At 39.0% G+C, this 24,526-nt stretch overlaps 1 protein-coding gene across 4 annotated transcripts in view; it reads right to left on the reverse strand.

Annotated features, from left to right (window-relative positions):
- kiz (kizuna centrosomal protein) overlaps positions 1 to 24,526 on the reverse strand; it is a 65,587-nt gene that overhangs the window by 33,349 nt on the left and 7,712 nt on the right. For all 4 annotated transcript variants that reach the window (XM_056476946.1, XM_056476949.1, XM_056476948.1 and 1 more), the window contains 4 exons: positions 21,052 to 21,622; positions 20,713 to 20,926; positions 6,123 to 6,242; positions 5,577 to 5,744 (listed from right to left, as the gene is read on the reverse strand). In XM_056476946.1, coding sequence (XP_056332921.1) covers positions 5,577 to 5,744; positions 6,123 to 6,242; positions 20,713 to 20,926; positions 21,052 to 21,622 — 1,073 coding nt within the window. The remainder of the gene's footprint in view (positions 1 to 5,576; positions 5,745 to 6,122; positions 6,243 to 20,712; positions 20,927 to 21,051; positions 21,623 to 24,526) is intronic.

Raw genomic sequence — 24,526 nt, forward strand, 5'->3', positions numbered from 1 at the left:
TCCGCACGGCAACCGATTATGCTCTCATGACTATTAAATCGGCTGCTCGTGCCCTGTGGAAGACGATGGCCACATTAGTGGTCCAGGAATGCCACCCCTGGCTGAGCTTGGCGATATGAGAGACGTTGACAAAGCTTGCTTTCTTAACGCTCCCGTATCCCAGGCTGGCCTTTTCGGCGACACCGTCGGGGAGTCCAAGGCGAGGGGTGAGGTCATCTATCAGCGGGCTCGAAAAACTGCTCCTCCCACTGCCCCTTCCGCTGCGGCTGCTCCTCGCGGAGGGCGTCCACCCGCGGCTTCATCTGCTCCGCTTTCGCTGCCCGCTCCGGCCAGGCGGCAATGCCGAGCCTCCCGCGGGACTGCAACGCCCCCGCCCCAGGGCGCCGCTAAGTCCAGTAAACGGACCGCGAAGCGTTCCTGGGATGGGCCATTCGGAGAAGAGGGGACCTGCTCTGTCCTCGGTGGGGGGCCGAGGGTTATTACATCAGTCCACAACGACTTTAAACTCCGCGCTGCCGGCCCCTGGGCTGGCGGCAACCAAATTTCTCAATGACTGAACTGTCATTTACACTAAATGCCTTCAGAATGCTTACGCAGAAACGCTTGCTTCAGAGCGTCCGTCCACAAGAAGGACGCGTATTTTCATGTTTCTATTCTTCCACGCCACTGCCTTTTTCTCCGGTTTGCGTTCGAAGGACGAGCGTGGCAGTACAAAGTCCTTTTCACCAAGCTCGCGGAGGGTGCTCTGCGCCACTGCGGGTTGCGGGCATCCGCACACTCAACTATCTCGATGACTGGCTCATTCTAGCCTTTTTTTTTCGGTGCTGGAGCAAAAACACATGCTGGTCAGGACGGACAGCATGGCGGCGGTGGCTTATATCAACCATACGGAGGGTATGTGCTCTCGCCGCATGCCTCAGCTCGCTCGCCGTCTGCTCCTTTGGAGACACGCGGCTGAAATCACTGCGTGCCATTCACATTCCGGGCGAGCTCAACCGTGCAGCCGATTCGCTCTCACGGCAGCTAGTGTCCCGAGGAGAGTGGAGACTCCACCCCGATTCGGTCCAGCTGATATGGGCGCGCTTTGGGGAAGCCCAGATCGATCTGTTGCTTCCACCGAGAACGCACATTGCCAGCTGTTTTATTCCCTGACCGAGGCCCTCCTCGGCACGGATGCACTGGCTCACAGCTGGCCATCGGGCACGCGCAAATATGCGTTTCCCCCAGTGAGCCTAATCGCACAAACTTTGTGCTAAGTCAGGGAGGACGAGGAGCAGGTCTTGTTTGTTGCGCCCCTCTGGCCCAACCGGACCTGGGTTTCGGAGCTCACACTCCTCGCGGCGGCCCCTCCTTGGCGCATTCCCCTAAGGGAGGACCTCCTCTCTCAGGGACGGGGCACCATCTGGCACCCACGCCCAGATCTCTGGAACCTCCACGTGTGGTCCATAGACGGAGCGCGGAGGACTTAGGTGACTTACCACCCGCGGTACTTAACACCATCACTCAGGCTAGAGCACCCTCTACGAGGCATGCCTACGCCCTGAAGTGGAGTCTATTCTCTGAGTGGTGCGCTTCTCCCCGAGAAGACCCCCGAACTTGCCGGATTAGCATTGTGTTATCCTTCCTTTAGGATAAGCTGGAGCGTAGCTGTCACCCTCCACACTGAAGGTTTATGTGGCTGCAATCTCCGCTCATCATGACACGGTGGATGGCAACACGCTCGGGAAGCATGATCTAATCATCCGATTCCTCAGAGGCGCGCGGCGATTAAATCCATCCCGCCCCCCTCTCATGCCCTCTTGGATCTCTCTTTAGTCCTGGTGGGTCTGCAGAGAGATCCGTTTTAGCCACTCGATTCGGTATCTCTGTCATTATGACAGCTCTGCTGATCGCATTGGCGCCATTTAAAAGAGTTGGGGATCTGGAGGCATTTTCGGTCAGCGAATCGTGCCTTAAATTTGGGCCGGGTTACTCTCACGTTGTCCTGAGACCCCGACCTGGCTATGTGCCCAAGGTTCCTGCCACCCCATTTTAGAGGTCAGGTGGTGAACCTGCAAGCGCTGCCTGCGGAGGAGGCAGGCTCAGCCCACTCACTGCTTTGTCCCGTTCGCGCTTTGCGCCTTTACGTGGAACGAACGCAAAATGTAAGATCATGTGAACAGCTCTTTATCTGTTACGGTGGTCGGCAGAAGGGAAGTGCCGTATCAAAACAGAGGTTGGCCCACTGGTTAGTTGATGCCATTGCCCTCGCTTATCTATGCCAGGGCGAGCCGCGCCCCCTTAACGTGAGAGCGCACTCTCTGAGGTGTCGCTTCCTCATGGGCGTTAACACGCGGCGCCTCTCTCACAGATATCTGCAGAGCTGCGGGTTGGGCGACAACTAACACATTTGCGAGGTTTTATAACCTCCAAGTGGAGTAGTTTTCTCCCGGTTATTGGGTAATCCCAATCAATCGGGCGGGAATTAAGCTCGGTGTCACAAACGCTTGCTGCGCCAGGCTCCCTAACCCGGAGATGCGTGCGCTTTTCCTACTCTACTAGTAAGTTCCTCTTCCCAGGCGAACCCTAGAGAATTCCTCCGAGGCCCCCAGCATCGACTCAGCGGAGGAGTCGAGTGCATGGCTCAGTGTGTGGTTGGTATGCCCATTAGGTCTACACGCATAGTGAGGATCGGTGCCAGCTATGTGCTGTCATATGACTTATTACCACGGTGTGTTCCCCCTTATTAGGCGGTCCCGTGTCTTCCCTAAACCGCTAACCAGTTTATCATATGTAGCACTCCCCCTCATTAGGGCTAGTCCATATGTCTCCTTAACATCAGGTCTCCCCTTTTAGGGTAGCAGGTGGTCTCCGCTGCGTCCTCCCCCTTCGGGGACTGGCACGCTTCCCAACGTACTGTTGTATTTCCAAAATCCCTAGTCTATATTAGCTAGGTAAAAGCACATCTACAACCCCCGATTTAAAACTTTTATTCCCATGTAATGGTAATATGTTGGGCCTAGGGGACGTTGGAAGGTTGCGCTCTCTGTGATGTTAGTGCGCTCACGCTTTGGCTTGGCAAACTACACATCTGGAACATGACAGGCTTAGCTGCTGTGGCACTTTCCATACAGTCTCCCAAAGTTTGTTTAATACAGACACACGTAGAAGTTCCCATATGATGGGGAACGTCCTGGTTACGTACGTAACCCACGTTCCCCGAATAGGGAACGGAGACGTGTGTTTCCACTGCCACAGCACCTGAGTCTCCAGCTGGGAGCTGAGCGATCGGCTCTTCAGCAGGCAAATTCTGATGAGCTGGCTCCAGCAGCCGACTGATATAGCCCTAATTGGCTCATCAGTTTCAGCTGTGGAGCTAAGCTCTGCCAATTCAATTGGCATTTCATTGGCCCATTTTCTTATCTTCAGAAGTGATTGGTCGTCTAAAGCACTCCCAAAGTCTGTTTAATACAGACACACGTCTCCGTTCCCTATTCGGGGAACGTGGGTTACGTACGTAACCAGGACGTTTCCCTCACAGTCCAATAAGGTGGAATAGGTAAATTGGATGAACTCAATTTTGTTGATCTGAATGTCGCAGCAGAAATCGAGACTCATCAGACCAGGCAAAAGTTTTTCCAATCTTCTATTGACTAATTTTAATGAGCCTGTGTGAATTGTAGCCTCAGGTTCCTGTTCTTAGCTGACAGGAAAGGCATCCGGTGTGGTCTTCTGCTGCTGTAAGCCCATCTGCCTCAAGGTTCGACGTGTTGTGCTTTCAGAAATTGGTTGTAACGAGGGGTTATTACAGTTACTGTTGCCTTTTTTTCAGCTCAAACCAGTCTGTTCATTCTCCTCTGACCTCTGACATCAACAAGGCATTTGCGCCCATAGAACTGCCGCTCACTGGATATTTTCTCTTTTTAAGACCATTCTCTGTAAATTTTTGAGATGGTTGTGCATTAAATAATCCTAGTAGATCAGTAGTTTCTGAAATACCCAGACAAGCCCGTCTGGCACCAACAACCATGCCACATTCAAAGTCACTTAAATCACCTTTCTCACCATTCTGATGCTCGGTTTGACTGCAACAGATCGTCTTGACCATGTCTACATGCCTAAATGCATTGAGTTGCTGCCATATGATTTGCCGATTAGAAATTTGTGATAACGAGCAGTTGGACAGGTGTACTTAATAAAGTGGCCAGTGAGTGTATATTTAGTATATTTATATATCAAACTTTTTTTTTATATTAATACATCAATACAGTTTATTTGTATTATTAATTTAGTTTTGAAACTGCTCACTGTAAATATATAAAATAAATATAAAACGGCGACGCAGTGGCGCAGTAGGTAGTGCTGTTGCCTCACAGCAAGAAGTTTGCTGGTTCGAGCCTCAGCTGGGTCAGTTGGTGTTTCTGTGTGGAGCTTGCGTGGGTTTCCTCCGGGTGCTCCGGTTTCCCCCACAGTCCAAAGACATGTGGTACAGGTGAATTGGGAAGGCTAAATTGTCCGTAGTGTACGAGTGTGATTAAGTGTGTATGGATATTTCCCAGAGATGGGTTGCGGCTGAAAGGGCATCCGCTGCGTAAAACATGTGCTGGATAAGTTGGCGGTTCCTTCTGCTGTGGCGACCCCAGATTAATAAAGGGACTAAGCCGAAAAGAAAATGAATGAATAAATATAAAACAACATTGTTCCAATATCTTTGGCCCCCACCACCACCATCCATATTTATGTTTGGTGTATTCAGTCATTCATTCATTCATTCATTCATTCATTCATTTATTTAGAGGTTACCTCAATGCATTGAACCGCCAACTATTCCAGCATATGTTTTACACAGCGGATGCCCTTCCGGGTGCAACCCAGCATAGGGTATATGCAGAAGCATGCAAAAGGACGTTAAATTTGTCAGTAACCTGGGTTAAACATGTCTATTTAATTGATTATATTTTAATTACATTACAACATCGATGCTGTAAAAGGAACTGAATACAATTTAAAAAGTCACACAAGTATATCGGTGTGAGAAGAAACACTAGCTCTGCATATACCCTATTGGGACACTAACACACGCACGCACGCACGCACGCACGCACACACGCACACACACACGTAAGCCTGTTTGGTGTATTCATTAACATAAATATAGAAAGTACAATAAATAAGCAAAGACTTTGTAGGCAAAGTTTGTAGTCTATTTTACCTTTATTTATTTTACGTGTACCAAAACATAAGTTTTCATTTATTGTTTGTAACTGGTGTTATACATGACATTTAACAATAATTAAAAGGTTCAGCTGTTTTTATGACATATTTGCTATCATCCTATATTAACTTTTGCCTGTGTTCCTGGTAATGAATAACAACATTGCAAATAACACTAATTCGCAGTCACTGTGACTGTTGCCCAGCATATGCTAATATGATATTACATTTCTATCCTTAATGTGTGATTAATTAAATATTGTTTTAAATAAACAACTATTATTCGACTAGGAACTTATTTAGTCAGGGCAGCCTTAGAAAGACATTTCAAAATAATTCTTGCTGCTGAATATGTAACAGTGAAACAAACTAAAGCACTTTACCTGATCTGTTGTGGCTTTGAGATGGTTGACCAGTGAGAGTTGATGAGATCACTGGGTAAAAGGCATCCATGAGGCAGACTGCAGGATAGCATGGGAAGCTGCTGCAGAACCACAGCACTGCATGCATGCAGATCCACGTCATCCAAATGCCCACGTTGACCACATATCCTGGGAATAGATGAAGAAACATCAGGTAAACATTGAGAAACACAGCTTTCTCTGAAAACAACACGGACAATAGCAGTGTTACTAAACGTAGACTTTTAAATGACTTTGTATATTAATTACTTTTCAGTCTAAATGCACAGAAAAGAAACCTGACTCGTAACCATTGCAAAATGGCTAGTTTAACCATTGCCTGAGATTCAACCCCCTTAGAAACCAAGATTTATTACTAGAGTGTTGTTGGTGTGAAAGTAATGGCACTTAATTTATCATGAGAGCCCTTAAAGGCAGGATAATGCAATTTGCACAGAATCTGTGAACACTACAACACTGTGAGAGCAAGCAAACTCGAGCAGGGAACAAAACATATTCCTTTCTGACCTGATAATATCATCACTGAGGTTCTGCTCATTGACTGGGATTCTGTAGAGGTTCACGTCTTCAGATTCGAGACGCTGCTCGATGCTCTTCAGAAGATGACAAAATCCCTCCACGGAGAGCCTGGGGAAAATGTTAATGACAAAATAAGAACAAATAGACAGAAAAAAATAATTACTGCTTATAGTGTAGTTCTATTTTTGAGTTGTGAAGAACTACTTTCTAGAAATATAGAACAATGAAGGTTAAGTTTGCAATTGATAATTTCTGGGTTTATACTGCTCTTATTTAAATCTGCCATTATTTGCTATTCATTTATATTCATAAAGTACTTTTCTAACTTACACTTTTTTGTCTTGTTTCTAGTCCAAATATCTAAAAATTCTTAAATAAAGAAGAATTTTCTAGACAAGCAAAAAAACACTGTCTTGTTTTAAGTAATAATATGCCAAAATGAAGTTAGTTTTATATTGCTTGTCCTTTTGACATACGATTATTTTGATGACCCCATTGGCAAATTATTTAACTTGTTTTAAAGAAATATATGAAATATAAAAAATATGTTTTGCTTGTCTAGAAATTGCTTCTTGATTTAAAAATTTTGAGATATCTGGATTAGAAAAATATCTAAGTAATACAAGCATTTTTTTTCCGCAGTGTGCTATTTATATTTATTTTTTCTGATGCACTGATGAATTTTCCAGTTATCATCATGACGTTTAAGTGCATTAATCAGGAGCCCAGTCCATCTCCTAACCCAGAAAAATGTAAACACATAAACCTTTTTTGCTAAGCCTTTCTCTGTTTTCTGTAAAAATGTTGCATTTTTTTGTAATATAAGAAAGGGATCTCATATATTTATGCCCCTTAATGTGCATGTTTTCAGCATCAGTCTACCATTTCGTTGCCAAAAAAACAACACCATCACAAATGTTTTGTTGCCGGATGTACCAATAAACATTCTCCATAGACTCCAAACATCTTCAGACTGTATGATTTTCAAAGTAATCGTGTCACGGATGTATTCACACTGCATGACTATATGTGGTAGCGTTTTGTCACTGCTGTGTTTACAATGCAAGATGGATCGTTAGATTTCCCTCTGAATGACTTTAAAATAGCAAGAATTGCTGACAATTTTGTCCAAACTACGTCTCACAACCAAACACACGCAAGAAGTGACAGAAAAAACACAAGGTCACGAAGTATATCTTTTGTAATTAACTATCCCTACATAATGAGAAAAAAACCTTTAGTGGGGCTGACCCTGGCTTTAAAGGTAATTAGCAATTTCTCCTCAACTTTTTTCTTTTTCGACCAGGTTGTGGTATTGCGCAGATGACATGTCAAATAGACACAGGTGCTCCTGCCAAATTTACACTAGTTTTCCCTCCATTTCTTGGGTCCAAACAAACTGAAAAGGAGTGCCAGCCTCCCGCTGGCCTTCAGATACCTATACTAGTGGATGCTGCTCTCTCATTGGCTCTCATTGCTCTCTCATATTGTCGGTAATAACCAATGTTATTTTCAATCAGAACACATTTCCCACGGCATGATTTGAATCGCCGACAGCTCCAGATATTTACCATGCTAAATATCTCACAGGTGTTGGCGACTCATCTGTGATTCTCTTAGATTGTGTTTTTGATAGTTCACACTGTATTGTTACTCGCGTGAACGAGGACTGATTTGCCTGTGATTTCAGCCATTTGTCTGTGATTTCTCAAAATCTGTCGGCGAGTTAAAATCGAGGCTAAAATCATGCAGTCTGAACTCGGCATAAGCCACTACAGTAGAATTTCATTACTGAAAGACATGTGGTAAATAATGTCAATAAATGTATATATTTGGTTCTCAAACGGAAACAGGTCTTTTTGTCATCCCATGATATGTAGATCTCACAAATCTTTTGCTATATAGAGGTCACACAAAAATTGACTTTTCAAGGGTCTAATTTCACAAGATATCATAAATAATATGTGGGATATTTCAGGCTAAACTTTACAGACACCAGCGATTTAGACAATGTGTCCACCAATGAGAGTCTATTCTGATATTGCAGGATATTTCATTTGGTTTAAAACATACAAAGTACAAAACCACACAATCTTCAGTTTTATCTAGTAATATTTACACTTTAAACAGGGTTTCTACATGTTTCGTCAAGTCAGATTTAAGACTTTTTAAGACCTTTTTAAAACCATTGTGAATGAATATTCAGACTTACACAAGGCTCAACGCATTTTTTTTTCTAATGGCCCAGTTAAAACATTAAAAAAAAAACATTAAAAACAAATGTTATTGTAAGGAAGATAATTAAACCATATGTTTATAAATAGAAATATAAGTTGGTAAGAGTTGGTAAATAGAGTAAATAAATAAGAGTTTATAAATAAACTTTTGTTGGAATGATAGTGATTGGATGGGTGTTGGCCCGATTGGGTAGTTTTACATTGACATAGGAAAATTAAGACCTGTTGAAATGATTTAAGACCTACAATACAATATTTCAGTAAATTTAAGACTTCTTGCGACCTAAAATTTAGATTTTAATTTTGAAATATAAGACATTTTAAAGGGCAACTAAGGTGAAAAATCTACTTTTAAAGCTGTTTAGACAGAAATGTATGCAAGTATAGTGTATAAACTGTGATATTGGGGTGAAATAAACTCACCCAGTCCTTTATTTAACAACACAAAAATTTAACAACACAAAAACGGTGGACCAATTGGAGTTTTCAGATCGACCGCAACTTGAAGTAGGAGTGCGGTCCCCCCGCCCACCAATATTGATTGACAGCTGCACGCATTAACATGTCACCGTAGTAACGCATATAATCATATCAACAAGACAGGACGAGCGCAAAGCAACCGGGAATAAAAGGTCAGTTCAGTTTGCTAGGATCATCAATCATCAACAAACGTGATCAAGAATGAGTTTTACAAGTTCAAAATGTTTGTGCATGTGTGTAATGAATTACAGCGATTAAACCTTAGCTTTACTTCATCAGCACAGCCACGTGTCAGAACAATTATAAAAGAAGACGCTTCAATCCCAGTTTGTAAACGTTATTTTGTATATTAACATATCAGATATCCATACAGCAGTGGATATTACTAGTATCATGTCACATATGCATGCAAAACGAGTACAAAGCTTAACGCGCTGTCTCTGTGTGTGTGTGTGTGTCTGCGCTATGTGTGTGTGTGTCTGCGCTATGTGTGTGTGTATGTGTGTGTGTGTGTGTGTGTCTGCGCTGTGTGTGTGTGTCCTCGCTGTGTGTGTGCATGAACTTTGTAATGACATTATGTGTGACACACTGTTGTGTCACTTCGCAAAAAAATGCATCAAATACTGATTGTTAAAAACAAACGTTACGTGAGATCTGCTTTCTGAGGCAGCCGAAGGCGGCGATTGAGGCATGTTGCTGACAGGCACGTGGGAACGGTAGGCGGGGAGGACTGGCCTTAAAGGTCCAGTGCAAAAAAACAGCAACAACTTTTTCCCAGCTATAATACAGGCACTTTAAACAGCTATAATAAATAATCTGATGGGTGTTTTGAGCTGAAACTTTACAGACACATTCTGGGGACACAAAAGACTTATATTAAATATGAAAAATAGGGTAACCTATGTGCCCTATAAGACTTTTTAAGACCTCGCGGATACCCTGTTTAAAACCCTGTTTTTTTCTGCTAGTGGATGGCTAATGTGAAATTCTGTTAGCTTTTTTTTTGTTCTAGCAAATCCATATCTCTCAAACTAATGTATTAGGCACCGGGTGGCCCTTACAGAACAGCTTCTGCAAAACCTAGATACAAATCCTAAACCCCCTACTATATAAAATGGCCAAAAAGAATTTATGACAATCTATAATGGGCCCCAGGGTCAGGGGCCACTACACAATTGCTGCCTCTCTTTGGCAGGTTGTTTCCTGGAAACACCCTGATTAAGCTGCCTGTGTGAATTATATCCATGACATTCTGTCGAGCACAATCCATCTGGGCAAAGTCCTCTTCAGAGCAGCTGAAACAGCTTCCCCCCATACATCCCTGTGCTCCGTCATCATCTTTCCCCCAGTTCATTCGCCAGGGCTCTTCAAAACACCAAGCACAGCCAAACAGCAGCCGATTACAGCGTATTGTTGGCAACATCTATAGGTGTTTGCTCTCGAGACCATTTATGATGAGCATGTTTTCACTATTTGTTTTTTCTATAACCGCAATAATGGTTTCCCTAGCATTTAGTCCCCCTAAGAAGCACAATGCAACAAGGGCCACTTTCTTTCAGAAAAGCAGGCAAAATGTGAAAATGCCATACAGTGAAACACAAATATGTTAACAAATCAATCGGCAGACAAACAGATTCATTACAAATGCAACATCCTACTTGAAAGGGCTTCACACTGGATCCATTACAGGGTGTTTTAGTGCTGGTCTCTCCCTTTACAAAAGCAGAATCACAATGGGTTAGTGGAAAGATCAACTGGAACACATCAAGATCTTTGAAAACACAACCTATTGCCGTCATATGAGAGGCTGAGAGGACAGCTTCATGAAGGGAATGCTCGAAAGAGTACAATGATACACTCTCCTCTCTAGACCCGAGCGCACGATAGCCTTGACTCCACTTTTACTTCACAACATCCACGACACGGTATCTACTAAATTCTAAGACTGATATTAATGGTTTCTCCTTCTCTCGCTTACACATACAATGACCGTACAAGAGCTTTGTTCTTAGCCTGGCCCCTTCACATGGGCGCAAACTCACACATTTATGTTCAATAGTAAATATTTACAAAAAGAACTGTGTCCCATACAGTTCACTAGTACAATCTATTTTCTATAAGGCAACATGACCAATACAGAATAACATACTAGTTCAAGTGGTGGGTGTTGTCAATAAATTGCCATTTAAATCTATAAAAAGGTCTTAAATTGGGAGATAATACGTTACAGGCACCTCCAAGTTTGTTTGTTTGTTTTGATAGTCATCTCATTTGATCACAGGGTCTTTATTATGCATGAAGCAAACAAGTTATTCTGCCAAAAACGCTGGATTTGCATGCATACCTCTGTGCTCTGAATATATTCCATAAGTTAATTAAAGCAGATAATCCACTACATGTATGCACTGGGCAATGCTGATAAAGACCTCCATTTATTCACAATAAATATATAAATAATAATTAATATTCTAGAAATATGGTATGAAATAATCAGTATATAAATCATTTCACTGTTGTGAAAGTTGTATTTCTGAATGACAGTGTTTTAACTATAATGAATATTATAACATGGTCGCTTTTTCAGCAGTGATTTCTACAACCACAGAAAGGGTTAAAGTAGGGGTGGGCAATAATATAAAAATATAATATCATGATTTTTTTTTTCTTAAAAAAAAAAAAAATAATAATAATAATCACAATTTTTCACAGACTTACTATTCTACAGGTTGTCTGAGCAGTACAGCCAAATAAATTTCCTTATTTTAAAAGCAAAGCTTTACACAATAACAAAATATCAACAAAAAGAAAAAGAATTGATATTTATGCCAAAGTGGGTGAAAATAAACTCACTTAAATACATTTCTTTTTACTACACTGATACATTAAAGAACAATGATTTCCGTTACAAATACACACAATATACAAATAAAACAGTAAATCTGGGTCTAAATAAATCTATATTTTTATAAATTCATTCATTCATTCCTTTTTCTTTGGCTTAGTTCTTTTATTCATCAGGGGTTGCCACGGCGGAATGAACCACCAACTTATCCAGCATACGTTTTACACAGCGGATGACCTTTCAGCTGCGACCCAGTACTGGAAAACACCCATGTCAGTGTAAAAAAAAAGTTTTATTTTCACCCAGATTTACTATTTAGATTTTAGATTTACCAATTTGCGGATTGTCTGAGCACTGCAGCCAAATTAATTAATTAAATAATTCCCTTATTTTAAAAGCAAAGCCTTATGAGGTTAAAAATAAATAAATAAATAAATAAATAAATATATATATATATATATATACATACAAAACTAACAACAAAAACAACTAACATAGATGTTAGTATCAGTGTGTTAATGATGATAAGCTAGTGTGCACCAAAACAGTGACAAATTTAAATTTAGAAGATTCATTCATTCATTCATTCATTTTCTTTTCAGCTTAGTCTCTTTATTAATCACAGGTCGCTATAGCGGAATGAACCACCAATTTATCCAGCATATGTTTTACACAATGGATGCCCTTCCAGCTGCAACCCATCACTGGGAAACATTCATACACACTCATTCACACACATTCACTACTGACAATTTAGCCAACCCAATTCACCTGTACCACATGTCTTTGGACTTGTGGGGAAAACCGGAGCACCCGGAGGAAACCCACGCCAACACGGGGAGAACATGCAAACTCCACACAGAAACCCAACTGACCCAGCCGAGGCTCGAACCAGCAATCTTCTTGCTGTGACGCAAACGTGCTACCCACTGTACCACCGTGCAGCCCAATTTAGAAGATTTAAGCATTAAATCAGCCTAAATGCATCAATGATGTTTTCAACCCAGGCTCATTCTTAAAACGTATCGCTATATACATTTCTGAAGAGCGTCAAATATGTCCCAGGAGCTAAATTTTATGCAGTTTTTGCAAATCCACCAGAGGCCGCTGAGCACGCTTTTTCCAGATCAAATTTCTTTCGCAAGTGCCATCCGCGCCTGCTGTTCTCAAGTAAATCCACCAGAGGCCGCTGTTGACTGACTAACTGAATGACAGACCGATCGACTGACCCACCCTCCTTCTTCCCTAAACCCAACCAATTGTGTTTTCAAAAGCACCGATTGACCAGCGCCCACCCACTTCCCTAAACCCAACCGACAGTTCTAAAAAGCAATCCAGAAAAAGAAAAGCCTTTATCTGATTTTTACTACGTTTTCAGATTTGACCACATTCTCACCCTGTCATTTACTTGTTTATTTTATTATTTGGCTTTTGTTTTTGTCTTACACACTTTCTGGAACCATTCTTTACCAAACTAGAACCCTGTCGTTGTGGTCAACTCCTCTCTGCATCCCAAGTCCACCAATGTAAATGGTGAGGTAACTGGACAAACTGGTAACAGTAGGAAAGCCGTCCATGCGAAGGAAAGAGCTTAGCTGGTAAGTGTGAAAAGGAACGGTGTCATACCGCCCCATAGCATTCGTTTTAAAGACGAAATGTAACCATACTTACTTCTGGCTAAATAATTCGTGATCTCCAGAAATGTAAATAGGGCTATGTTTTCAAAATGTTAAATGTTTCACATCATACTTCAGTTCACTTCTCATTAAATTTTCTGACCAATCAAACGCTTTTGTATCTGATATGTCCCGCCTCCTTCAAGACACTTCTTATAAGCTTTTCATCTAATGAGCTTGAGCTCAACCACCCTCAGTGGCAGAGCTGTGATAAAAAAAAAATACTACTTTTTTGGAAACGAGAAGCTACAATATGCCCCGTCCTGTCTTTACGTTTCAGTTGAGATTGTCAAATATAAAAAAATTCCACATTTCAAAGTATTTCACAGGACCTTTAATTACTAATTGGTTCTTCGATGTGTGTTATACCAGTTAGCACTGGTGTTTACTGAAAGTAACAATGTTTACAATAAATACAGTACATATACTGAGAAAGGAAAGCTACAGTTAAATAAAACAATGCAAAACATTTTATTTAATATTATTGTTTTGGAAATGATAAATCAAAAATCATTCCATATACAGCTAACTAACTAACAGGCTTGTAAACATATTCATACGTGTATGAGTATCATTAAAAAAATCATTAAAATCATTAAAAAAAATAGTACATATAAAGTACTAACTATCTGCCTGAGCAGAGGCCTTTGTGACACACTTTCATTCCCCCCATTCATTTTATGAAGTCAAGAAATAGTTGAGTCTACTGGGACTTGGGGTGAAATCTCCCGAGGAGAAAATTGCTCCCTTACAGCATTATATGGGATTAGGCCAATAATGTTGGATTCAGGGTCTGAGCCTTCCTTACAAGGTGTCCTAAAGCCACAACTGAGCCCCCCTGAGAGAGACTGTTTTCTGCAGAACCCCAGTTCATTATATCTGTACACCCATGTGCACATGTCCCTGCATCTCCCATCCATCCAACTAAACCACACAGAGAAATGACCTCAAAGTTGTTGTGGTGTGTAGAAACTCTACTGCTCACAGCATTAACTGTCTCTTTACTGCCAGAAGAATCTAACTAAGATGTAAGAATCCTTGTAGCAAACGTGTGTGTTGTTTCAAGAAAGCACCATTTATTTGTGTTGTGTTTTATTTTCATTTTTTATAATTTTTTCTTTATTTATTTTTTTATTTAATCATATGATCATTAGTCATTTACATATTTATCATTTTATCATAGTTTTTTATTTGATTATGTTTTGTATTTTATTATTACAATTTTTTATTAATTAAAAAAATTATTTATTATTTAATTTTTCCATACTGTTATAATCTTAAGACTGTGTGGATTCAAGCAACACTTGTTTTCATGAGTAAATGATAAGAGAATGTCTCCATTTCAAGGTCTGTATCTCTGAACAATGTTGTGAAGCATTTATTTTGCATTGCTGTTGCGTGTGGTATAATAACACTTGGATTGATCCAGGTCAGATGAAGTATGAGCATTGAATACGCAACTACGATTATTCAATAAACTTTTATTTATTTTTTCATTATCATTACTTCATCTCCTGCTTCTGCTCCTCTAACTTTCTTAGTCAACTCCTATATTGATAGGAGATTTTTAATCGAGTTGAATACTGGTTAACAAGTTTGGGTATTGGGTGGCTCTGCTGGCTTGTTGTCTGGATACCTAAAGAAACAGATATTTTCTGACAGGATCTTGCGTCCGGGGCTAGATCTTCTTTATCTGGCATGAAGAGTATGATCTAACAAACTCTGGATTCAGTTAGTTCAACACAATTACCAAAACACTTAAAAGAAAAAAAAACATAAATAAACTTAGTTTTTTTTAACTAAGGTTTAGGTTTAAGGTAAACTGTTAATTAAAAATGGGTAATAATCCATCACAAATTTACCTCGTAAATTACATGTCTTAAAGAGAACCTATTATGGAAAACCACTTTATAAGGGGTTTAAACAGTTGTGTGGCAATGGTCTGTGAATATAACCAGCTTCTAATGGTATAAATGTATTAAATTTCTTTTTTATAATCACACTTCTTAAAAACAGTCTGCAGAAATATTTGGACTGACATTCTCCCTTCATGTCATCAGAGGAGGAAAGTCCCGCCCATTAGTGACAATCTCTCCCTCATCAGCATAGGATGTTAGTTTTGTTTTTGAATCTGCCACTATGCTGACACATTTATGATCAAAGCCTAAATAAAGTAGTTTTAAAGAGTAATAAAAAATACTTGTGTGGTATTTTGAGCTGAAACTTCACATACACACATCAGAGGTTCATTTTAGATTTTGAGAAAAAGATCTCTATTAAAGGACAAATGCAACCTATAACTGCATCTACACTGGATACAGATTTTGTTGAAGGACGAAGCAGGCAACAATGTTTTAAGAATAAGTAAACAGTTCTCACAGTCCATGGCATGTAACTAATGGCCCGTTTCCACCGAGTGGTACGGTTCGGTTCGTTTTTGGGACAGTGGAAAGGGTACCATACCACTCGGTGGAAACGGGCCATTAGTTACATGCCATGGACCATTTATTGGGTACCCTTTGCAAGGGGTACCTAGCACAAAAAACTGTACCAAAAGGTGGAGCTAGACGCAAAACTGGATGCTATTGGTTAACAGAGATAGATCACTCGCTCCTGCAACAAGCCAGGAAAATGAAAACAAAGCAAGCTCCATTTTTCAATACACAGCAGAGTCATTACAGTGTAATAATATATACATTTAATAACAAGCCACGGTCCACCCAAGCTCAAACAAACTTTGTCGTCATCTTGATAAACATCCACAAATCCAAAAAGAACAAAATCTGCCGTGTGTCCTGTTGTTGTTTACTAGGCCGTCTAAAAGTGCAAGTTTCACTTTCTCTAGAGAGCCTCGTGCGCTCATAGTGCATCTTTGAAATAACAAACTTGAGCTCATAATAATAACATGACTACTGAAGTGCTTCTGGCATCCTTTCAGAAATGGACAAACACCAGAGTGAAGCGTGAAAAAACAAAGGAGAAGCCTGAAAAACAAAGGAGCAAATAATTATTTCAGCAACCTAAAACATGAACAAACTGCCACGTTTCGTTTTTATCATCAACTTTTGGACAATAATAAACTCGGAATGACAGATTTACTTTTTAACAAGATTTTAACGTTACATGTGCTGGTGAAAAAAAAGAGAGGTTTGTACAAACTTTATATGTTTTGTATCGTTTATGGACTCAAATAAAGCCTAAATGTATGTTTTGGGTATTTTGTTATTTGTAATTGGTAACATTTCAGAGAATGTTAGTCTCTGTATGTGTTCATAAATGTTTTATTTTTATTTTTATTTTATATAAATTGCAGATGTTAGGCTATTTCGCATTATCATTGATATGCAGCTATAATCATATCCTGTTCATAGAAAGGTTAGTAATTAACATTTATTTATACTTATGTATTTATGTATATAAAGCATTTGTTTAGTAAGAAGTGCTTCTTATACGATATGTGAACTTCAAGCAAGAATGACGTCAACTGCAACTGTGTCGTACACTATGCATACCAAAAGGGTACCATTGGTACCACTTGGCAGTGGAGACAGAAGCCTGTTAAAGATGACCCATACTGAACCGTACCGTACCACTCAGTGGAAACGAGGCATAAGTTGGCCAATTAAAATAACAAAGGTTAAAATATGTTTTCTTTTTTATTTATTTATTTTAATATTGTGGGACAATTTATTCAAAATAAAGTAAAAAAATACTGAACCATCAAACTATTAGAATTGAAATCAGAATAACTCAATAACTGACTACTGGGATTAGGCATTGGAACATCTACAAAAAATAATCATTATTAAACATGAGAAATTCACTATAGTTTCAGTCCTTGATTAGGATTCGCAGCTCAGAACTGTTGTAAAATACTAAATATAAAGCAAGCAATTTCAGTCCTTGAAAGTGATTTGTCAATAGCCAGGCTTTATTTATGATAAAGCAGTTATATGCTACTCAAGGCCGTGCTGTGTCGTGCATGCAGTTACATCTGACAGGGTTGCAAGAACAATGCATGACTCTATTCACAGTACAGCAAGGCTTCTCATGTCTAACTGATTCCATAAACATACACCTGTGACCTTATTACATCAGTATTGCTGTGTTGCTGCATCCTTGTGTTTTATTATGGGGCTTATTGTTTTGTTTTATTTTGGTGAACATGAGTCTTTGGCAAATTTAAATATGAGTGAAGGCAGGAGTGAATCCAAAACATTCTGATCAGGTGGGTTGTTGGTAATAAACCTCACCCTCTCCATGTAGATGAATATGATTATCAAACAAACATACAAATTAATAAAATCTTATTTAAAAAAAATCCTAAAGCTAATTTGTCCGTCATTTATGTGATTATACAGCTTATGTCACAGTGATGCATGCTCATGTGTCTGTTTTTCTGATTCATTTTATTTGATTTGGCTATTTGAAGCTATAAAAATGTGTGGCATGATTGTGATAAGACATAGAGTCAACGCACACACTATGTCTATGGTCATAGACATGTACACTGGACATCGCATATGGACACTGAGCATGTGTCAATACCGCTGCCATATTTGTACAGTGCTCCCAGGACAAAAGACATTCAACCGCACTTAGTCAAGACTAAAGCCAATCTGAAGATGCTGGAATTTGGTGTAGTAAGGAGCAAACAAATAAAACAAAGCATAAAGGCATAACATTTAATAGATATGAACGTTTGTGCTCAACAAGCAACACTATTGATGATAATACAGTCACTTACTGCATTGACCATCAGAGAAAAGTAGCACCAACTTGTACTAAATTCTAGGTTTATGCTAGTTTTGTTGAATAAAATCAGCAAACAATATAAATGAAATATGACAACAAGACGTTGTGGTTCCATAAACTTATGGTATTATTGTCAGATAAGTGAAGCAGCAGCTAGTTTTTGAAGTAACTTATAAAGGTGCCTAATAACATAACAGTGCCTGGACCTTGAGATACAGGGATATCGATGGTTCATACGAATCGTTCATAACGAAGATTCATTCACAAACTAATCACTCCCTCCTTTAGATTTGTTTCAGGACATGGATTAGATCAAATTTAACAGGGTGGGTCGATAATATATTTCCATGCACACAAACACATGCTCTTTGTCGGCAATGCCCATGTGGTCACTTATCTATCTATTTAGAAAAGTGATGTAAAATTTTAATTTTCATAATTTAAAAATTATTTTTACATACTGACCACCATGTATGTAAATATCTATGGTCTATGGTCATGAACTTATTAAATCTTGTTGCAGTGAATTTTAGATATTTCCATTGAAAACAATACAAAATGAAAACTAAACATCTTTGTAGTGAGTCTGGGCATGGGCTTAAATGGTTTACACCAGGGTTGTCCAAACTCGATCCTGGAGGGCCGGTGTCCAATATAGTTTAGCTCCAACTTTCCTCAACACACCTGCCTGGAAGTTTCTAGTATAGAAAAAGCTTGATTAGCTGGTTCAGGTGTGTTTAATTGGGGTTGGAACTAAAATATGCGGGACACCGCCACTCTAAGACCGTGTTTGGACACCCCTGCTTTAGACTAACTAAACTTAGTGAGCATTAAAAGAAAACTCACTATCTATTTTGTAATTTATTCTTTTTCAATAATCCTTTTCAGTCACAGGTACACCACAATACAAAAGTAAAAATTCATTGCTACTTCCAAATCACTTAAACATAGTACTATAACATATATAGTAATGATCTGGGGGATCTTTGTCATAATGCATAAATAATATACAGAAACACAAAAGTCTGACCACATCTTTAATGACTACATTTACACATGCACCATGTGGAATGAGATTACAGAACAACTAATGCAAAAGCAGCTGGCATGTTTTGAACTACTTAGTTAAACTTTACCCTTGTGTACTGTTCAAATTTACTACACTTTTGTTATGTCGGTGGCTGTTTTTTCCCCATTGACTTCCATTATAATCCCATTTTTTAATTGCAAAGCCATGACACCATATACTAATGCATTCTTGATTGTCTGTGTTTTTTGTTAGGAAGAGAGTTGTTTGGGAGCATTAAATAAAACATGTTTATTGGTTCAAAATGTCTCACCTCTCTGAAGTTAGTCTTGGCATTCTACATAACCTATATATACAATAATCACCAGACAGATAAATACAATTTCAATAAACACTTTAAATTGTAAAATAAGAACATTCTTTTCTGCCTTTTGCTTCTCTTGAGCAGCCCTCACATGGCGTGAAGTACATGATAAATAACTTAAATTGGCAAGGAAACACCCTTTAGACTATTGAGTTTAGGAAAAAATCTGCAATGAAAATAGTGCAAGAATTAAACTGCAATGAACAAAATATAGTGAAAAAAATTATATCCAGGAGTAGGTCAAACAGGGTAGGTAGGTAGATACTGACATATAACTTATTGTTTGCATACATCATCTTAATAGCAGTAACTTTAGTATTTATAACTTTAGGTGGTTTCTAAAACACAATCAGTAAGTGTTACTTTAATTTTCCCGTACCCAGACCTTTACATTTTCGCGGCTGTAGCCTCCCTATCATCTGAAGGAAGGCACTGACTGAGTGATGGACAGCTAATATAAACCAATTCATTCGCATTAAGTTCAAGAGTAGTGGGCCAATCAGAAGAGCTTGAAGGAGGGGCAGGCATTGCGGGATTTGTTTACTGCAGCAAGTTGACATGTCAACTGTTTTAAACTATTTCTGAGTGCTGTGTTTAGCGTTTTTAGGTGCAAAGATAACCGGGAATGTCTCCTAAATACGCACGGCAACAATTTTATGCACTCGCACAAATGCTCCCAAATATATTTTGAGCTTGTATAGATAATATTTCTGCCGCATACGCAACCAAAATAATGCCAATTTCTAGCCCTGTAATTTTAAATTCAAGCAGGTTCAAGCACTTTGTCCAAAATCCAACATTGAAAACACTATAATAAAATCAAGCATTTTCCAGTATTTCCAGCACCCTGGTGATTATAAAAATAAAATGTCTTTTTTACTGTTAGGAGCTAGTTATATTTACAGACTGTTACCACACAACTGTGTTTTAAGCCCTTAAAAATGTTATTTTTGCATAATAGGTCCCCTTTAAATTAATATTTAAGTCAAATATGTTTTCTTATTACAGATGCACACATTCTCCCATCAAGTTTGCTTATTATAAATCCCAAATTTTGCATGGTAAGTGGCGAAAACATTTTCACCACTGCTTTGTGTTTATACAATGTTAATAAATGAGAAATCTAGTCTGTAGGTTTCAAAGTTTCTGTCTGCTTTCAAACTGAATAAAACATTTGCACAATTCAAGCAACTATACCTGTAAGGGGACTCAGAAAAGTGAAGCTGTCCAGACTGCCGTGTGCTGACCTTCTTGTGTTTGCTACCACAATGGGTTTGCATGGCTTTTATATTCTGCTCTTGAATTAACGCATTTCCTCTCGATGTGCGATGCCCACTTTGACTCAGTGATGCTGAATCATCACTGTCTGAATGCATTGAGGTGTCTGGTTTGAGAATGTTGTTGGTGTAATCTGAAATGTATAAAATATCACAATGAAAAAGTATTGATTAATTGGTTTCATAGCGCAGATCATGCAAACCTTGTTCATGTATCTGTTTAGTATGCTGTTGCAGTAATTGAGAAGGGAACCCAAACCTGGACGATTCTGATGTCTTGGCCTGGAGTCATCTTCATCCTCTGCAGACCCTTCCTCATCCTCACCTCCAGAGTTCATGTACTGTGAGGCATCTCTTGGATCAGTGGTATCTGGGGAAGGACTGCGAGTTGGACAGCGCTCTAACGATACAATGTCTGCAGGTTTGTTCACGGTCACAGATCGAGAGGACACTTCAGCTTCCTTTAGGGTTGTGTGAGGAGACTTTAGTTCTTCCCGTCTCTGCAGCTCTCTTGCCCTCTGAGAGATGTCCCAATCAGACTCCATCTGCTTTTCACGCACGTCACTCAAACGCCTGCCCTCAAGGAAATCACCTGAGTTTAGAATGTCATCAGATAAAATGGCAGCGCCGCTGGCTTTTGAAACATGGGAGTGCATACAAAGGCCACTTTGTGGAGGAGGGAGTGAGAGATGATTAGGAATCTGCTCTGTATGAGACAGCGAATGTGTGGCTGTGACGCCATCATTTCTTGATGAGCCGTTGGAGGTCTGGTGACCCATGAAGATGGCAGCACTCTGTGATAATCCTTGAGTACTCAACCTGCTCGGGTGCTGTTGAAGTGAAGCAATGTATACGATAGATTAAAAAAGTAGAGGAGTTTTTATCATTAGCATATCTTTAAGAGTTGCTATTGCTCACTAAAATGAACAGAAATTATACATATTATACATATTTTTCCCATACTTCTGTGGGTCTCATCTATTAAGTCTGATCTTCCGTTTCTTATTTTCAGTTGGATTTAAATCACGTGATTGGCTGGAATTCCCTTGGCTGTGTTTGGGATCATTGTCTTGCTGAAATGCTTACCATAATTTCATATTCATCATCCTGGTAATGTAAACGTTAAGACTGAAGCAGCTAGTATTAATTTACACTGACAAGGGGCAGGGTTGCTTTCTAATTGCTGAGAGATTTCAGGGGCAGTCTGGGCTTTCCAGGCCTTCTTACAACTCCCTTCACTTCTATTGAAGTGTTCAATACTTTTTTCTTATGTTTTTTATAAACATAAATTAATTTCTAAACTAATTTTTTTTTTTTTGGTTTTCTTTGTATGTATGGGTTACCTTTGTTGCTTCTGATATCTGGTGAATATTTCAAGTCAACAGTACCATTAGAAATGTTTCTCAGAAATAGGTTGAGTACTGTTAGTCAGTATTACATTAGTCAGCACCAAAGCCAAAACTGGAACAAATTTAATAAAAAAATAAATAAATAAGATCACAGTCCAAAAAAATGTACACCCAAATTAATATGTTGGGGAAAATATGAAATAAAATTTGAATAAAGCAGATAAATCAAGAGAAAAATAAAAAAAGTATATAAAATTTAGTTTAAATATTGTAGTTTGTACATTTCTTTTTGCAATAACTTTTAATTTTTAAAGTTTAAATAAAAAAAGAACTGGATATAAATGTTTTGCTTAAATGCTCCAAAATATACTGCTAAAAAAAAATAAAGGGAACACGTGAAGTTACATTGTGTTGTTTAAGTGTTCCCTTTATTGTCTATATTAACTGAGAATGTATACACAGGAGTTGGACAATGACAACGTTTACATGGACATCAGTAATCAAATTATATGCTTTCATATAATTAAGAGAATAATAAGATTAAGGTGTTTACATGAGTTGCTTTTTTAATGTTACTTTCATGATTGCGTTTTACTTCTTTAGTTCGATTATGACCTTAATCTGATTAAATTAATCAAAAATCGATGTTTACATGGTTAACGCTTAATCAGAGTATTGTCTTAATCGCATTAAAACGCATGTAAACGCAGTCACTGAAACCGAAACACTAGCCAATTTAATGTTGGAGGTTTCATGGCTAAATTTGACTAGCCTGGTGGCCAATCTTATTGATTGCACATTCCATCAGTAAGAGCAGAGTGTGAAGGTTTAATTAGCAGAATAATGGCACAGTTTTGCTTAAAACATTTCAACGCACACAACATTATGGGTGACATCAGAGTTCTAAAGTAGGACAATTTGTTGGTGCGCATCTTTCTGGCACATCTGTGACCAAGACAGCAAGTCTTTGTCATGTATTTAGAGCCACAGGTATCATGGGTAATGTCAGCACACCACCAAGAAGGATGAATCACATTCAACAGGAGTAACTGGGGATGCAAGAGGAAGCTGTCTAAAAGGGATGTCCAGGTGCTAACCCTAAAACCACAGTTAAACCTAAAACCACAGTTTCCCAACTCACTGCAAAGTTAAATGTGCACCTCAACTCTCCTGTTTCCCCCAAAACTGTTTATCTGGACTAAACAGGATCAATATACCTTTTGTCACTCGTGCCAATGTCAAACGTCGGTTTCAATGGTGCCAGCAGAAAGAAACCCTTGGGCTGTGGACAATGTGAAGCTTGTATTGTCCTCTGAGTCTACCTTCACTGTCTTTCCCACAACTGAGAGAGTTATGGTGTAGAAAATACCACCCAAATTGTTGCATGCACAGGGTGAATCATGGGGGTGGATCAGTGATGGTTTGGGTTGCAATATCATGGCATTCCCTAGGCCCAATAGTTGTGCTACTGTAGATGTGTGCATCACTGCCGAATGTCACTGCCAAGGACTACTGAATCCTTCTGGAGGACCATGTGCACCCAATGGTTTAAACATTGTATACTGAAGGTGGTGTCGTGATACTGCAAAACAAATCACAGCAAGAATTTGAAGTGAAGATCTCTCATGTTGAACCCATGTGCCATGACCTCCCATGGCCTGCACAGGGACCTAATCCAAATATTATTGAGACACTTTCGGGTGTTTTGGAGAAGCGAGTAAGGAAAGGGTTTCCTCCACCAGCATCACGTAGTGACCTGGCCACTATTCTGCAAGAAGAATGGCTTAAAATCCCTTCTGTCATTCCCAAGACAAATTGATACTGTATTTGATGCAAAAGGAGACCCTGCACCATACTAATGAATAAATTTAGTAATAAATGTTTCAGTTTCATTGTCCAACCCCTGTATATTAGTGCTGGGCACACATAAATGCATATAATTTAGAAAATGTTTATGTATATTTAGATATAAAATATATGTGTATATGATAGAAGTTAAATATCTATGCAAAAAATGTTCATATAGTTTTGATTTTATGTATGTGTTTGTATTACATATACACAAAACACACACATATCTTATGACAAAACAAAATTTTATTTTAAATGCAATTAATCGCTATTAATCTTTGCTACTATATATACAGTGCTCAGCATAGTTGAGTACACCCCATTTTGAAAATGAATTTTTTATCCATTTCTCAGTGAATATAAGCAATGTCTTTTGGTGCATTTAAACAAAACAGATTTATTAAACAGATATAATTATTAAAGTAATATTTTAGTCACCAAACATTTAGAAATTAAAAGATAATACAATTAAATTCAAGCAAATTATTGCAAAAAAATTTAATAAATACAACCTACAAAATTTCAACCAAATTG

This window comes from Danio aesculapii, chromosome 17 (genome assembly GCF_903798145.1).
Source record: "Danio aesculapii chromosome 17, fDanAes4.1, whole genome shotgun sequence".
Classification (NCBI taxonomy): Eukaryota; Metazoa; Chordata; class Actinopteri; order Cypriniformes; family Danionidae; genus Danio; species Danio aesculapii.